Genomic DNA, 19,177 nt, shown 5'->3' on the forward strand with positions numbered 1-19,177 from the left:
TTACACTTAATCTTTTATTCCCCTGACTTAAGGTTTATGTATTGTGTATCTAAAAGATTATTTTGCTGCTGAATTATCTAATCATTTGTTGTTCTTCTCCATAATAAAGTAGTGTGTTCTTAGGTAATTGTACACATTTATGAGTTATCATTAGTTCTGCACATTTAAAGACATTACAATAAATGAAGAGAAAATCTATACAGTTTTACTGCATCACTAATTTGATAAAATTACACGTCTTACAGTAGTCACATTTCAACTAAAGAGACAAATTTTCTAAACATTTTGTATTATGTACTTAAATTGTGTAATTTAATAGTATTTTTCCTAATTCCTTAATTTCCTAATTTTCTGTAAATAACTGAGAGGTGTTGGCAGATTTAAGAATCAGAGTTTAGCTTGGGCTCGTTTCTGTTGGTCTCTGAGCTCCTGGAGAGCAATGGAGGACAAGTGAACCTCATCAGGGCCATCAGCTATGCGTAGAGTCCGTGCATAAGCATACCTGCAATAACATAAAAAATAAATAAACATATCATAAATATGATATATTATATTTATATAACACACATATAAATAAAAATGCTTTTAATATGACAAATGTATTATGTTGTTATGAGTATTATGGGTAAAATAAGATCTGTGCTTTGCGATGTAAACTACATACCTACATTATATACCAGAATCATATCTTTAATAATATGGATAACAAATTATTTTCTTATATATGTGTGTGAGTAATTTCTGTTATAGTTCTGTTTCTTTACAACTTGTTTCATCAAGTTGTGTTTACAACAGAGCTCATTACTAAAACGTATTGCTGCTGTCAGATATATTACAATGTTTTTCAGTTGCACAGTTAAAAACTCACACACATTTACCTAACATAAAATAACTTTGCAATACATACCCAGGAAGTAACAATATAACAATACATTTCTTACATTTCTGCAAGTGGGAAGTCATCAGACACTCCTGCTCCCCCGTAAACCTGAATGGCACAGTCCACCACCTTACATGCCATCCTTCCAGCTGCCACTTTTATCATAGCAATCTGAGGAGGTAAAGAATAAAGAGGGTGAAGATATTAAACATCGGTAGGAAACATATGTCGATGTGTGTGTGTTTGTGTTGGTTGTGGATACATCCTTTATTTAAAAGATTTCTAATGAAAAACAGCATTGGAACCTTATAGGCACCCACATCTCCATAGGAACATGCAGTAAAAGATAATGGCATAAAAATACAGTAAAATGATTCCATCTGACACGCTCTCAGAGGTAAAAGTACAAAAACTGTCATTGGGGAAGTAAACTTTCAATAAGCATATTTATATAATTTTTTTAGGTACTAATAAATACTTCTAAAGATCCACTATTGTTTAAATATTACTTTTGTATGTTGTTTGGACATTACATGTTAGCACTGCTTGTACACAACCACCCTTTAATTTTTAAATCCCTATGAATCATAAAACAGTGTCTGCCCATGTGTTGATTTCAGAATGTGTGCAATGTGACATATTCACAGTCTGACCCTTCTCATGACGTTTGAGGAACACTGCTGTTGTAGTATAGACTTTTCCTTGAGCAGTTTGAACACAGTCTGTAATTCCTGCACTAACAAAGTGCAGCGAGTCCACACAGCTCCTGACATCTCTGCCACTAAAGACAATTGGCCTGTTTCAGTAAGGAGGGTCAACCAACTCGGAGTTTAAACTTGATCTCTGAGTTGACTTAGAGATTAAAAACTCAGAGTTTTCTGTTTCAGAATAGCTGATCTGAGTTAGGTCAATTAACTTTGAGTAGACCAACTCAGAGTTAAGCGCGCATGTCGCAACTATGAAAAGGCAATAGCTATGTTTCCATCCAAAAATGCTAGTTTAATTTATGTGCAAAACTGGAATATCGTATAAAAGATGGGCAAATAAAGACGGTTCTTTTCATCTAACGAATCAAATAGAACAAAATCGTCACTTCTTGATTAACAGGCGCCAAATATCAACAGTAAAAACAGAATTTACCGCGGTAGAAGAAGCTGCGTAAATCTTATATCATTTAATAAATGACTTTCACCTCAGAAGACAATGCTGACACACGATGAACACGTGGTGGAGTTTAAAGCTACAGGAGGCGGAGAACAGACGCTCTTGACATGCTCCAGGCTCTCTGGAGGTAATTAATCATATAATAACACTAATACTGAAACGATTAAGGCATTTAGAATGACTAAAACAACATTTTAGATGTTTTACAATGTGCTAGTTTTGTACAACCTGCTAGTTTGTCCATTTACACACATTTTCACCATCACATGATCTCTTATACTGTAACAAATCTTTTTTAATACACATTCTGGAATTTGTTTGGCAAAAGTGTTTCCATCGTAGTTTAAGCACATCTTTTTTATTGATTAAAAGTTTATTCTACTGAGTTATGTGCATATGTTTTTTTTTGCCTATTTTCGAAAGTTATGTCCATACTAGTGTTTCCATCAACCGATTTTTTATGCGCATATCCAAAATGAGCATAAAAATAGTTGGGCAGAAACAAAAGGCTAGGCGACAAATTCCGCTTTATCTTAAAAAAATAATTCCTTACATTCTTTACATTTACTTAGGTCTTTCTGGACACTCAAAGGGCTTTACACATTGGGGGGATTCTACTCATCCACCACCAGTGTGCAGCATCCACCTGGATGACGCGACGACAGCCATATTGTGCGAGACTGCAAACCACACACCACCTGGTTGGTGGTGAGGAGACTGAGTGATAAAGCCAATTATGATATGGGGATGCTTAGAAGGCCATGATAGACAGAGGCCAGTGGGCAAAGTTGGCCAGGATGTCGGGGTTAAACCACTACTTTTTTCCCCGAAGGACATTTTGGCATTTTTAACAAGCACAGAGAGTCAGGACCTTGGTTTAATGTCTCATTTGAAAGAAAGCACTCACTAAGCAGTATAAAGTCCCCATCAATACTGGGGTGTTAGGACCCACACAGTCCGCAGGTTGAGAGCCCCCTCCTGGTTTCACTAACACCACTTTCAGCATTAACCTGGCTTTCCCATGTTGTCTCCCATCCTGGTAGGGTAGGTTACTATAGCAGTCGTCAATAAAATGAGAGTAAAACAATGCATGGTTGAGGCTATTCTGTGTTATTATTGTAAATTTTTTTTTTGCTTTAACAGTTTATTCCACACAGCCTTATATCTAGGCATCCCACAGTAATCACACATCTTCATGTCGTAATGCAATCCCATTCTTCACAATTTCAGTGAAGGAGGGGGGTTCAAGTTTATTTTTTTTAAATGGGCCAAGAAAAGTTTCTTCAGACATCATAACAAAACAACTGAGTCAACTCCTTTTTGGAAGCGAGGCAATAGATTTTATACACTACACTTTCATTTTTGAACCTAGAATGTGTTTTCATTCATTTGGAGCTGTTACACACTGCATGGAAGATAATTTTCAAAAGGGGCTCTTTTAGTTTTAAACTGTAAATTTCAGTTAAAAATTTGTCCAAAGCAAATAAAAAAAAATTATATTGAGAACGCATTTGGAATACATTCGAGAGCATTCATTACCAAAATGACTGCGAAAAATAAAACTGTTGCTGACTGGGCTGTATCAGCACAGAATGGAACAGTTAAACAAACATTTATATATTTCAGTTTCACTGCCTTTCAGTTTAAAGGTGTAGTGAACATCTGTGGTTCACCATCTGCATTCACCATATTAAACATATGTGACATTAGCAGAGAAGACTATTAATTAAAAGATCCATGTTTTTGTTACAAAAAAAGATTTGATACTTAATTGAATATACATATATAAATATATAAATATATATATATATATTTATATATATATATATATATATATATATATATATATATTTTATATATATATATATATATATATATATATATATATATATATATATATATATATATATATATATATATTTTTTTTTTTTTTTTTTTTGCCCAGTGTTTTTTATTCTGCTGTTTTTTTCCGAAATGATGTTTAACAGAGCAAGGGCATTTTCACAGTAAATCTGATAATATTTTTTTCTTCTGGAGAAAGTGGTATTTGTTTTATTTTGGCAAGAAGAAAAGTAGTTTTATTTTTTTAAAAAAAAACATTTTAAGATACAAAATTATTAGCCCCTTTAAGCAAAATTTTTTCTCGATAGTCTACAAAACAAACCATCATTATACAATAACTTGCCTAATAACCCAAACTTGCCTAGTTAACCTAATTAACCTAGTTAAGCCTTTAAATGTCACTTTAAGCTGTATAGAAGTGTCTTGAAAAATATCTAGTCAAATATTATTTAGTCATCATGGCAAAGATTAAATAAATAAGTTATTAGAAATGAGTTATTAAAACTATTATGTTTAGAAATGACTAATGGCTAATAATTTAGGGGGGCTAATAATTCTGACTTCAACTATATATTAATTTATGTCTCACTTTTAGTCTTGTTTGTTGGTATGACAAACTAATGCTGTCTGAGAATTGCAAGCATCTGGCTGCCCTATTCAAGTTTTAAAGGTCTGACAAGCAAACAGGAGCTATAAAATTTAAAGACTTAAAAATCAACAACAACATGTTTAATTCCAACCTATAGCACACTGGCAACCAATTTCGAGACACTAACATTGGAGTAATGTGTGCTCGCTAACAAACCTTACAGTTAAAATCTGTCAGTGGCACATTGAACCATTTAAAGCCATGACATGAAAGATTGGGGTAGACCAATATATAGTTACAGTACAGTGGTCAAAGCGTGTTAAAGAAAAGGCATGTAAAACTCTTTCAAGATCTGTTTAAAAGATATAAAGAATTTAACCTATGAAGTTAAAGAAAAAAATAAACTGAACTATAGTGAATTTGTATGTTAGTCAATTTTAAGAGTGGAATGAAAAATAACTCCCAAATGATTTACTGAGATTAAAGGAACACATATAAAATTGGATTTTGTGTTTTTTTTTCCCACAGAGTGTCCAAAGATAATAGCTGCCATCTTTCCCTCTTCAAGATGCAAAAAAATAAAAATAAAATAATAATAATAATAATAATAATAAATCATCAGGAGCTCACATCCACCAAGCATACGAGCAGTGTTTATAAAATATTTTTGTTTTTGTTGATTCTGAGTGACAATGAGTGTTCAATTCTAAGATAAATTATGTAAGGGTCTATCCTGTGTGTGTGAGTTTCGAGATCAATATGTCAGTGTTGATTTCTGCTCTTTCATAATCTTATGGAATGTCAATTAATAAACTAGAAAATAATGACTGTATATTAACAGTGTAAGAGAAGAGTGATGAGTTTGACCACTTTAAACTTAAATCACAGAATATCAAACCATTTCAAAGTAAAATAACGAGACTGCCAATATGTTACCTGTTTCCTTGCAGCCTTGTTGCCCTTTGTGTCAAGTGTGTGAGCAGCATGTAGTGTTAAAAGACGCGTCTGTGCAATTGTGATTCGACACTCGGCTATCCAATGAGCAACCACCTCCTAGAGCCAGAAACAAACTTCATTAATAAAGCGTGACACAAAATGACACAATGACACAAAACCAAATCAACACTACATGATTAATGTGAAGTATGAGTAAAAATAGCACCAGCTGCACTACAACTTTCATCCACAGGATGTCAGCAAAAAGCTATGAGGTTAGGGCAGTCAGTGGGCAATACAAAATATTACTCTGGCAAGTTTTGTTGCATTAAGGAGAACAATCTCTATATAAAACAATAATTAAACAGTCATTCAACTGTTCCTATAGTCTATTATAATCTCCTAATAAACATACAATGTTTTATCCACAACCCAACATCAGAATACCCTTGTGAAAATAATTAAGCATCATTAAAAAGGAGCTCTTGTTGCAGAAATAGTACACTCCCAGTGATTATACTTAGTTAATTGAATTTAATGTTTTGTACAATTAACTGTAATTAAATGTAAACTGCATGACACAACAATGATGATGATTAACTCTTTCAACGAGACTGAAAAAAGAGAGAAACTTAAAGGGGAGGAAGGATTTAAATGCATAAGGGCAAATAAATTAAGTAGGATAAAAAAAAAAAAAATGTCAGTGGAAACTAATATGTGGTGGGACACCAAACAAATGGATCACAAAAAAAACAGGAAAGAGCAGGGCATTTTCAAAAAAATCTAAATAAGCAGCAAGTTTTATATATTTACACAATTCTTTCTATTGTTTTTGAAATGAAGTTATTGAGTACTGCAACATAAATGGCAAGCTAAAATATATCTTAAGCTGAGTAACTGTAATATATAGATTCAAGAATCTAAATGAATGATTATTATTTGTCACATGCACAGTTAAACAGAACATATTTAACAAGCAGTGAAATTTAAATTATAAACTACATTCAAAAACATCACATACGTACATGTTGGTACAGTCTTTTTCCAAAGGTTTGTCTTTGGGCTGATCGATGGCAGAGCAGCTCCAGTGCACATTCTGCCAGCCCTACTGCCCTCATGCAGTGGTGAAGTCTACCAGGCCCCAGCCGTTTCTGAGCTATCTCAAAACCCCGCCCCTCACCTTTAAACAGCCAATCAAAGAAGAAACAATACTGTAAATCAAATATACAGTTGCAATCAGAATTATTAAACCCCCTTTGATTTTATTTATTTTTTAAATACTTCCCAAATGATGTTTAACAGAGCAAGGACATATTCCCAGTATGTCTGATAATATTTTTTCTTCTGGAGAAAGTCTTATGCGTTTTATTTTGGCTAAAATAAAAGCAGTTTAAAATTAAAAAAAAAAACGTTTTAAGGAAAAAATTATTAGCCCCTTTAAGGTATATTTTTTTCGATAGTCTACAGAGCAAATCATCATTATACAATAACATGCCTAATTACCCTAACCAGCCTTTAAATGTCACTTTAAGCTGTATAGAAGTGTCTTGAAAAACATCTAGTAAAACATTATTTACTGTCATCATGGCAAAGATAAAATAAATCTGTTATTAGAAATGACTTATTAAAACAAATATGTTTAGAAATGTTATGAAAAAATTTTCTCTCCGTAAAACAGAAATTTGGGGAAAAATAAACAGCGGGGCTAATAATTCAGGGGGTTTAATAACTCTGATTGCAACTGTACATAGATAGCTTTGTCTTACTTTTCTTTTTTTAGTATTTTCTAGTATTCCTAAAAGATTTGTTTAATTTCTGTAAGTGTTTGAAAGATACTGTATCGAATGCATGCACATACATTTGATGGAAATCCAGAACTAAACACACATTCTCATGAATGTATCTCACCAAGGATAATGTTGGAAGCAGGAACTCTCACATTGTCGAAGTGGATCTCAAAATGGCCACCATGGATCGCATCTACAGAGATAAACATCATTTCACTGTATAGTAGGAAAATTCTCAGAAGGCCCTACACACGGTATCTTTGATCTGTGTCACTGCAGAGTGCTTACTGGAAAGATGTAGTGAACAGACAAAACAATGCTGGAGAAAATCAAACAGAGGATTATGAGAGGGTGAGCCTTGTGATGCAAATGTAGATGTAGAAATGGGCTGGTAAGGCCCGTTTTCACTAAGTGGAACAGTATGGGTCACCTTAGACTTGTCTCTCCACTGCTAAAGGGTACCAATGGTACCTTTTTGGTGGGCGTGATGTTCGACAGTAATGTGCAGTTGACATCATTCTCGCTTGAAGTTCACAAATCGTATGAGAAGCACTTCTTACTGAACAAATGCTCTATAAACATAGACAGCGACATATATAACTATTTATATATATATATATATATAAATAATTGTTTATTGCAAACCTTTCTATGAACTTGATTTCTTATAGCTGCAGATCAATGATAATGTTAAAGAGTCTACTATAATACCTGTCATTAAATATATATAAAACCTACAATCTTTAAAATGTTACCAATTACAAATAAAAATACCCAAAACCTTTTGGCCTTCATAAATTATACAAAACATATACAGTCAGTACAAACATCTCATCTTTATTTTTCACCAGCACATGTAACTTTAACATCTTGTAAAAATGTAATTCCATCATCCGAGTTCATATAAGTCCAAAAGACAATGATAATATTTAAAGGGTCACAAAACACCAAAACACATCTTTTGAGCTGTTGACAGTCGTATATGTGTCCAACACTGCTAAAAACAATATTAGGACACATACATCTCACTTAAAAGTAAAAATTGGTTGTTTTTGCGTTAATTCGAGCAAATTCGTACTTCCGGTTTGAAACGAATTTTTGAAGCTGCGTCACGGCCATAAGATCATATCGTGTATTCCAGCATGTAGACTGAGCGAATGTACCTGGGAGTACCGTATTACGTCTCTGAGTGTGCTGCATTAATGCATGAGTAAGACTTGGTTTAAACCAATCAGCACGCTCTATTGTGCAACTTCATTAATATTCATTAATGTTACAGTGTAGACGGCGTCACGGCAGAGACGCCACATTGTGTTGGCAAAACAAGCATGCAGTGTTGCTTTCCTAATTTGCTGAAGTGAAGTTTTGTTTTCATTTTCTCTCTGTGAGAGCGCAGCTGGAATCACGCGTGGATTACAGTGTATGCGACGCGACGCAACACAACAATAACTTACGTCACTAAAGAACATTGTTTACCCGAGACCTTTTCTCTTCTGCATATGGAGATCCGGATTCCCTTCTCTTCTCCTCTTAATAAAGACGCGGTTCTAGTTGCTGTGAATTGTCCTGTCTCTACAGATTTGGTAAGTGAGCGACCAGTGCTCTTTGCTTATTCAGTTTGTTCGTATCAAACTAACTATTGCACCAAGTGTAAACATGTTAGCACCACAACCAAACTATTACCTTTGTGTAGGATTTTAACCGCATTTTGTGACCGGAATAACACACGCGGCTTACCTGCCGAGTGCATCTAAGTTGCAGAGAAATGCAGAGTTTATTTTTTTCTCTCATTCGCCGTGCAGTATCAAACATTGCATGAAAAATATAAGCTTAGAGCAGTTCCTCAAATCAAATATCTCATTTGTCACGAGGGGCCCGAATGAATTCCCTGAATGAAAGTGCCAAACTGCAGTTAAAGTCCACCATTTAATAATTTGGCAAATAATTCGATTACAGATGCCCATGTATACACAGTCACTTTCTCCCCTGTGTGTGTTTGTGTGTGTGTGTGTTTTGACTCTGAAACTCAGCGCGTGGTCAAATAGACACTCCCACACCATACCTCTTTTGCTCCTCCGACACTCCCCCCTAAACAGAGCTGGACACGCCCACTTTTCTGGCTTTTTCCAAAGTAGAGGTGTAAAAACACCCTGCTAAAACAAGGGGGTTTCATGGCCCTTTAAACATGCCAGTTTGTTCATCTTTTAGGTTGCTAAAAGTATCATTTGCTCCTTTGTTTTTTAGGGTTTGTCCATTTCAAAAGGAACGGATGTCAGAAGCACTTTAATAATCATGCGATTATTTTTATGATGAACTCAAGAAGTCTGTAATATCAAATAGAGATGCGCACACAAGCTCTCTGGAGAAAGTGAAACCACTCGTACTTTTTGACGGCCTTGTAAACAACAAGAGGACATAGGGCGGATTCAGCTCTTCTTCTTGGCTATGTGGCTGTTCACCAAGACGACAACAAGGTTTGTTTCTATATTTGTATATGTATTTATTATAATGGTGTTATGTCTCGGACACGACATAAAATCGTACCAACCCGTACAATACCGAACCACTCAATGGAAACAGGCCATAAACCACACAGATGATAAGAAACCGCCAACAGTGAACTTGAGGTGAGGATCCGATAAGTTTGATGTGGCATGACAAATGTTTACTCAGAACTCACCGTCCTGTCCAAAAACAGTAAGTGGCCTTATTTTCTTTACTCCTGGTGTGTTCATAGGGACCAGAATCATGGTGTGCACCCCATGCCTGAAAACATTTGCACATTTACACACATATTCACCATTAATAACACACGGGTAACACTTTACAATGACCATGGTACACATAACAACTATAAACATAACAACAGGGCCAAGAGCAATTGCCGCTGCCGCCATCACCTTAGTAGTACTTGTGGTAGAAAGTAGAATGCCGCGAGTTTGACAAAAACTTTAAAAACGTATATTTTACTATATATATTTACAGTTAAAGTCAGAATTATTAGCCCCCCTGAATTTTTAGCCCCCGTTTATAATTTTCTCCAATTTCTGTTTAATGGAGAGAAGATTTTTCCAACACATTTCTAAACATGAAAAAGATTTAATAACTCATCTCTAATAACTGCTTTTTTTTTAATCTTTGCCATGATGACAGTAAATAATGTTTTACTAGATATTTTTCAAGACACTTTTATACAGCTTAAAGTAACATTTAAAGGCTTAACTAGGTTAATTAGGCTAACTAAGCAGGTAGGGTAATTAGGCAAGTTATTGTTTAATGATGGTTTGTTCTGAAGACTATCGAAAAAAAATATAGCTTAAAGGGGCTAATAATTTTGACCTTAAATTGGTGTTAAAAAAATTAAAAAGCCGAAATAAAACAAATAAGACTTTCTCTAGAAGAAAAAAATATTATCAGACATACTGTGAAAATTTCCTTGCTTTGTTAAACATGATTTGGGAAAAAGAAAGCAAAATTCAAAGGGGGGCTAATAGTATAATAAATGTACAATACATCACGTCTCCAAAATTAACTGCCCTCATTTTCATAAATCACTTGATAACTCGATATATTGATCTTGACAGACCTACGTTAGACCAACTACTGTCATCAGAAAATGTGTAGTTGCTGCATTTAATGCCTGTTTCATTTAGGGTTCTTTAAGAGGGTAGGGGTGGGAGCAACTGCTAGAGCCTCTGTTTGTACTGAAAAAGTTCTGTTGGTGGCATTACTAATATCTGTCTTTGGTATCTGTGTGTTTTATCAAGTTTGAATACAAATACACGGCCAGATACCAATGCCAGTATCGGTGCATCCCAAGTTAAAACTGTTTATTTTGCAAATATCTGCCTCATTTTGGCTTATTTTAGACAAGTGGTAAATGCTCACTTTATTTGAAGAAGGGTTGAGGAGGAGGGAGTGTGGATTGGTGGTTTGAGTTGTATTTGGTGTTTGCCCTGTCTATTTTGAACTTGAATCCAATATTGCTTTAATAGCTTATTGCTCTGAAATGTCATATTACGTAAACAAATATGGGATAAAGCGGATCTAAAGGTGCTGAAGGCACCACCTGTCTGTCTGCTCTATGTGTCCTCTCCTTTGAGCTTTTGCAGAATGACACTTAATGTGAAAATGGTATTTGGAATTTGAAAAAGTACATTAGAACAAGACATTGATGAAAGTCGATTGGAGTGACAGCAACAGGTCAAGCATCAATGCCTAGACTTAATAGAAATAAAAGCAACTTATGAATAAAAGGCCAACATGTATTTTGTCCCAAAGTAAATATTGCTATTAATTTGCATTTGATTTAGCCATTAAACAAGTACGACAACGTTGCTGGCTGATGATTGCCAACACAATCATTCACATGTCTCAGTTGTTTGTAGTTTGTGCAGTAACCCAATCTGCTAGCCAAGGCAGGACTGAAGTAAACCCTACAAAGTGAGAACGTCTCTAACTGAGTACCTGGTAGCTGTTTCTTGAGATGAGCAGTCACAAGAACAAACTCCAGAGGTATTTTGCAACGTTGCATTTTGATGAGTTATTATATTAAAAACTGTGTTCTACTCAGAAAATGTTCCCTTCATGCTGGTAATTGTATTGATCTTATAGTCCAGGTTAAAGTGTCCATTAAGTTTTGACCAGTTATTTCAAAAACTGTCTTGCTGGTCATGCCAGTATAAAGAAGTATGACAGAATTCTATGTAATGATGTTTTCAGTTTTGCTAAAACTTGCCACACATGTCAGCTCACTGGTAAAACTGTCCACTCTGCGTCTAATTCCAGCTGTGTGTCAACAATTCAAGAGTCACATCACTGACTGTGTCAGCCCACATCCTCTTCCTAGCTTTAAAGCTGGAAGTGAGTATTTGCTTATGGTAATGTGCCTGGTTACTCATTGTCTGACCACTTTTCCATTGCTTTCCATTAATATGAAATCTATCATAAATCACAGTTCATTTAAAATTTTCGCCTAAAATTAACCATTCCAGACAGAGAACTAAATTCATAGTTCAGGGATTAAACTCTTATAATCACCAACTGTTTCATTAAGACGCAGAAGTACTGGCCATACTACTGGCCATACCACCATCCTTCTTTCCAGCGCCACCTGTAGAGATCTGCTAGGAGTTTTTACTTATTTAAAGCAACTATTTTTCATCTTGACCAAGCAGAAATAACAATAGCATTCTTGCTCTAAAGCAGAAGTAGGTTAGCAGAGCTTGTCTGCCAAAACGAAGCTTATGTACAGTTGAAACCGGAAGTTTACATACACTCTATAAAAAGGCACATAACCCTTTAAAAAAGTCAGATGTTAATGTGACTAAACCTTTTCTCTTTTAGGTAAGTTAGGATTATCAAACTTGTTTCTGTTATGCTTAATAGCAGAATAATAAGAGAGATATTTTTTGAGAAATTGATATAACTTTTAAAGTCAAAAGTTTACATACAATAAAATGATTATGCCACAGAAAAAGCTCAGATGATGGTGTCAAGGTTTAGGAAGTTTACGATTGGCTAATTGACAGCATTTGAGTTAATTGGAGGCGCAACTGTAGAATAGTATTTAAGGATAACCTCAAACACACTGCTTCCTTTTGTGACAACATGGGAAAATCACCAAGCCATTATCAACAAAAAAGCCAGATTACAATTTGCTAAATTACACTGGGGAAAAGGAATAATGACATATCTTGTGGTCTGATGGAACTAAGATTGAACTGTTTGGCCATAATGACCAGTGTTACATTTGGAGAACAATGGGGAAAGCTTACAAGCTTAGGAACACCATCCTAACTGTGAAGTATTGGGGCGGCAGCATCATGTAGTGGGGCTGTTTTGCTTCAGGAGGGACTGGTCCACTTCACAGCATAGATGGCATAATGAAGAAAGAACATTATGTAGAAATACTGAACCAACATCTCAAGACATCAGCCAGGAAACTAAAACTTGGCCACAAATGGGTCTTCCAAACAGACCATGACCCTAAGCATACTGCCAAATTAGTTAAAATGTGGTTTAAGGACAATATAGGAAATGTTTTGGAATGGCCATCACAAAGCCCTGATCTCAATTCTATAGAAAAGTTGTGAGCAGAGTTTAACTCCATTAAAACTGCATTCTTCCAGCAGTTCCTCGCATTCAATAATCAGTTTGTCATGGGGGCATGCATGAAATAATCCTAAATGAAAATGATAGAGCTAAACCGCAGTTGAATTCGACAAATTAAAAATGAAACATCCTAAATGACATGAAACTCCAGAGGAAATGTGGATAGCGTGGTGACAATGACATTAATCGTTCTATGTGCTATAACATGTAAAATGGGATCATGAAAGGAACATTCAAAAAGCAACTCATGAGAATATTTTAATCATACTATTGTCTTTTTCAGATTAAGGCAAATAATTTGATTACTGATGTCCATGTAAACGTAGTCACTGTCTATCTCCCCTTTGTCTGCGTTTGTGTTGTCGCTGTGAAAATTGGCGTGTGCATGTAATGGAACTCCCCTTTACATGCAAACTCTTTCCTCATTTAACACACCATGGTTTCCGTTACATTCATTCTGCCATGGCGGGGCGTCACACCAAAATTGCCACGGCAACTTTACAGCTTCTCATTCAAAACATTCAGCCATTGTTGTTTTTTTTTATAGTGGGTTATAATCGCAACAAAACTCATTAAAATGTAACGGTAAGTGAATTATATCAGCGCAAGCTTTTCTGTAACCGTATTAGTGCTATGCGTTATTTGTTTAACCCTTTAAGGTGACTTGCTGACAGACTGACTGAAAGATGCGGGAGGCCAGCAAACACACTGTAGCTTTCAGTTAAGATGAACATAGTTTCCATTATTATACTTTATTTATAGATAAAGGTCTGTGGTTCTGCATACAATGACTTTATCTTGCTGGAGTTTATTGCCATTTCATTTTACTTCAGGACACATTAATGCCGCTCTGTGGGTCTATTGGAGAAATTCATAAATATTCCTAGCAAATCTAATAAATGTCAGAGACATACTTGTTACATAAACGCACTTGATCGCAGATCTGTGCTTGAGCAGCGTATATTTGAGGACGTGCAAGAAGCTTTGTGCACGGACAGAGGAAATCATTGCGCAAGCAAAGAGATTTGCATACTAGTATTACATAAATGCGATCAAGACTTACTATACTGCCCTCATGAAATTTCTCCATTTGTAATTGAAATAACGCCATAGGTAGTTGGTAGATTTGTGTAAAAGACCTGCCGCACAGCTGGAAAAAATTCTAATGGGGAACACCACACTCCCACCTAAACATAGCTGAACTCACCCACTTTCCTGTCTTTTTTCCAAACTAGAGGTGTAAAAACACCCTGCTAAGACATTGGGGGTTTCATGGCCCTTTAAAGTAAATTTAAGCCTGGTTTATACTCGACGTGTCAGCTAATTACGATAAGTTTGGTAAAGCCAAAAGTACATGGCAAAAGTAGAGACTCAAGTACACATTTAGAGAAATATGTTTTTCCACCAGTCATAGGTTTTACATTGATGTATATGTTACAATTTTGAATTTAAAACAGCTTTATAGTAGCAAATCTATAATTAACGAACAAATAATTTCTCTAATAACTGGAAAGGAATATTTGATCCTATCGGTTTACAATATACTGATGCCCTGTTTTTCTAGGCTTTATTGGTGATAACGGTCAGGAATGTTGGACCATTATTGCCTTTTTAGCAGAAGTAAAAGACAGACAGTAATGTGTGAATTGTTGAGCGGGCTAAATAATAATAAAAAAAAAAAACATCTGTATTTTTCAGTAATAGTACTTTTTTTTTGCTTTTATTCCTGCCATAAGAAAAAATATATTTGTAGAGCAACCCATGTTATCTTGTCATTAATACTTTAATAAACTTTATAGGTAAAACTGTCGGAGATATGAACAAAAGCAAGTGATGCATCAAATATTTTTTTAAAAATCCCGAATGGTAATAAGAATACTTATGATCATTAAAATAATTGATATAAATAATTAACTAAGTCTTACTAAGTCTAACTAAGTCTAATTAAGTCTTGAACAATATTAATGATAAAACATAGTTCCGGAAAGTTCCTACTTCTCTGTTAATCCTTACAGTCAGTTTTTTTTGACCGCCCCCTCCTATTTTAAAGAATATTACAATGGCAAATGGGTCAAGTATACAAGCCTTGTCCGTTTGCGGCGCCAGGCGAAAGTATAAACCCAGCTTTAGCCACCACATATCATGTGCAGATGCAAGGAGCACATGAGTGCTATGATTTCACATTAACATTTTTGGATCAGGGCTTTCTGCATCAGGTTGGATAGAGACTAGAAAGAGGCCTGCCATGGCTGATGTTGGCAGCCAGAGAGGTTACTCAGAGTACTGGTTAAAGCACAGACAAGCGTGTCTTTGTGTTCATGAGTTCCTGGCTGTCTTGCATGACAAGTGGAGTAATTCAGAACTATCTGGAAGTTTGTCAGACTACCTATTTTGTTTCCGATGAAGAGCACCCCTAAACCTAACAGTAAAAGGTTGTTTAGCTTTGAAAATTAAGCATAGATGATCAGGTCACTGTGCTTCTTCCAATAGTAAATGTTAATCTTAAGTAAACTTTAACATTCTTAAGCTGTACTACAATCAAAACAGACTAGTCTCAGTCAGGGCCGGAGTGGGACTACTTCTTAGCCCTGGAGATTCAAACCTTAGACCCGCCCACTTCAGTTCACGACTGACTATGTTAAAATAACGTCATTTCCAATTCAGTAGTTTAGTGAAGATTTATTTGAACAGTTAGTGCAATGTAATGTTTAACAGTATAAGAATCTATTTTCTGTAAGATTTAGTGCTCATTATTATCCAAACCATCAAACCAAAAAATATCAAATAAATACAATTATCTATTTAGCTATATGCATAAAATCATCACAATGTCCTTTTCTGCAATATCTGAATATATTCTGTGCTAAATTGTTCACAGGTACTCAGTCATTAAACACAAATAAAGAATAAAACAAGCATTGGACAGACATTTTATCTATTACACAGAAACAAGTATTGCACAGACAACTTATCTGCTTACATTTTAAACCACAGTATTACTTTCTAATAATGGCCTCATCTTTTTTTTTCCATTTTTAGCTTCCTAATGAAGTTAAGTCAGATGTATTAGTGTAGTGAATCATCTGATTTCATTAATTGTCTCAGGGCTTTTTTTATTGAACAGGTGTAATATTCATTAATATTAATTGTTTGAATCACTCACTCAATGACAATCCTACCTGCCCAATCTAGTGTGTTGGGCTCATGACTGGTGCTTGGTAACGTTACGGGGCCTGGCTCTTCACTGTAAGCTTCAAACTGGACAAGAGGCTGCTGCTGAAGAGCTACAGTAGAAGAAAAAGTTCACACTGCTCCTAACTAGCTTAACATTAAATCATAAGCCCTTTCATCGTCTTCATGTGTTGTTGTACTCTTGCTGCCGCTGGTTTTAATGAAAAATGTACTCAGCTTTTTTAAATTCTGGCCTTTTCAGTGCCACCTTTGCACTTTTTATCAATTTTTCATCTCTCGCGTATCTCTTAACAAATGATTTTATTGATCAGCAAGGTGCCACTATTGGGGAGTTTAATGATCATCTTTAACCTGCAGGCTGCATTCTGCTCATGGAGCTGCGAGAAAATAAATAAAAAGAGTGTAGCTGCAGTAAAGCATTGAATAAAATTAGTGAGGCTATGCTCAAATAAATAAATAGATTAATTAATGAAAAAAGTGCAACTGCTGAGAGTGCAGGCAGCTAGGGACCCCAGCCCTTGAGGCCAAAAAAACAGGACCACCCCACCCGAAATACTCCCGGTCCTCTCAATTAGCCAATCCAGGCATGGTCCCAGTGCTAGCTAGTCTTGTGATAATTGTGGACAGCTCCCCTCATTCCCATTCTTCACATTTTGTGACTGCCCCACAAGTGGAGTTAAAGTCACCTAATGATTGCCAGTTGCAGGTGTAATAAAAAATTCTGACATTATTTTAAAATATGCTGTTTGATCAGAATATGGTTGTTGCTCAACAACAAGAATTAATTAATTTGCCTCCATCATTTCTCTGATATGCCAATGCTTTGAGGCATGAAACAGTAGATGTTCTTCACCTATCGGTCAGCAGTTTTATCAAATTCCATTGAACAACCTTGAGATTTTGGAAAAAGGAAGTCCAGTATCTGCTGAATAATAAATTGGCCAAATACTACTCCTCTAGCTAGTTCTGACATTGAATAACGATTAAGACGTCTTATCCACATATTGATGGATACAGATTTCTGTCTTCAAATCCGTCCAGTCAAAGATTAACGTTAATCCTTTTCTTATTATCCTTTTTCTCATTATTTTATTAATATGATTATTTAAACCAGTATTTAACTTTGCAATTATTCGGACTAATGAATAAAATTAACACACAGCTATGTAAGAATGTTTAGTGTCCTTATTCCTCTCTTTGTCTGTCTACTTTAACTTTATTTTCAGGAGCCACGAAACCAGGTCATAGGTGTTGGAGACTTTTTGAGTGGAACTACTGAGTTTGACGACTGGGAAGCACTGTTTTTATCATTAATTCTATGAGTTAATACTTTCTAAAGTGTCAAAACTGATTTAGCTATTTTTATGGTTATTCTTTTTAAAGTAATTCAGAGTAATAAGAAGGTCTTAAAGTAATAATAAGTTTTTAAAGTAATAATAGTTCTACAGGTCTAAGACCAGCTCTTAATTGCCTACGGGTGACCTGACCCAAGCCTCTTGTTGATGTCCCTATCTGCATTTAGATACAACCTCGCATTGGTATACATACTTAGAATTGTCTTTCTTTGTTTTAAGCAATCTGAACCTAAATAATATTACATTTGTATATAAAAAGAAATGCTTATCCGGTATTAAGACTGCACAAAATAGATGTTCAGCAATGATTTTACAATGTACAGTATGCATCACACAAGCAGCAAATTTGTAACTGCCTGTCACTCTGGGTGGTGACCTGTTGCAAACGCAGGTCTGTGTAGGTCTACATCACGGAGAATACAACTAGCCTCTAAAAGAGCTGAGAGAGGATCACGTGAGCTGATGCTCCTATTAGCTCCTATTGGCTGTTGCTCAAGAAAGCTGCTCTTCATTTTGCATAAAGTTGAAGGATTCTCGATTTTGTTGTTGTTCTCTCTGAACACAGTCAGCGATGTCAGGCGTTTGCTCTTGTTGCTAGGAAATGCACTCACGCACACATACACACACATACACACACAACGCGCGCAGTCCAGCGCAACTGGTGAGCAACTCTTCATCCTCCTCAGCGATTCATCAACACGCACGATGGCATTTATAAAATTTGCTTATACTAAACGTTCTAAAGTATGGCTGTATTTTACAAGATTTTGACAAAGCAAGGTACAGCAGTTGCTTTACAAAAGTTGCATGTAGGGGGAAACACGTCAAACTTAATGAAACATTTGAGGGTGCATGGAATCAACTTAAAGGCAGAGGAATGGGCTGTTTTTGAAGCTTGCGACATACTCTGGCACTTTCACTGAGTACATTTACATGGACACCTGATTTTATGATTAAGATAATAAAATTTTAGTCTAAAGATTAAAATTAAACAACCGAAATTGCATGATACTCTGGAGGAAACGCTGGATAGCCTGGGGATGCGACATTAATTGTTTTATACTGAAACTTTCCATGTAAAAGCACTTACTTGGTCTTATCCATATTTCTTTGCATGTTAAACACACGTCGACCACAACAGGAAATAAAAAAAAAAACTGCAACTGGGTTATTTTGTGTTATTTTGTTTAACGCGTTAAATATTTCAAATTAATAGCGTGCGTTAATGCTAATTTTGACAACCTTAATTTTGTTGCTTTTTTAAATGAACGTGAATTATGAATAAACATTCATAAATTAATTTAGTGAGTCAGTGATT

At 35.3% G+C, this 19,177-nt stretch overlaps 1 protein-coding gene across 1 annotated transcript in view; it reads right to left on the bottom strand.

Annotated features, from left to right (window-relative positions):
- The window catches only part of acad11 (acyl-CoA dehydrogenase family, member 11), a 96,194-nt gene continuing 77,017 nt past the window's right edge, over positions 1 to 19,177 (bottom strand). Inside the window, 6 exon segments of the mRNA NM_200178.1 lie at positions 1 to 502; positions 942 to 1,051; positions 5,412 to 5,528; positions 6,437 to 6,591; positions 7,320 to 7,391; positions 9,879 to 9,964. Of these exon segments, the coding sequence (NP_956472.1) occupies positions 388 to 502; positions 942 to 1,051; positions 5,412 to 5,528; positions 6,437 to 6,591; positions 7,320 to 7,391; positions 9,879 to 9,964 (655 nt within the window). The 3' untranslated portion in view covers positions 1 to 387.

The sequence above is a fragment of the Danio rerio genome, chromosome 24, assembly GCF_049306965.1.
Source record: "Danio rerio strain Tuebingen ecotype United States chromosome 24, GRCz12tu, whole genome shotgun sequence".
NCBI classification, from domain to species: domain Eukaryota; kingdom Metazoa; phylum Chordata; class Actinopteri; order Cypriniformes; family Danionidae; genus Danio; species Danio rerio.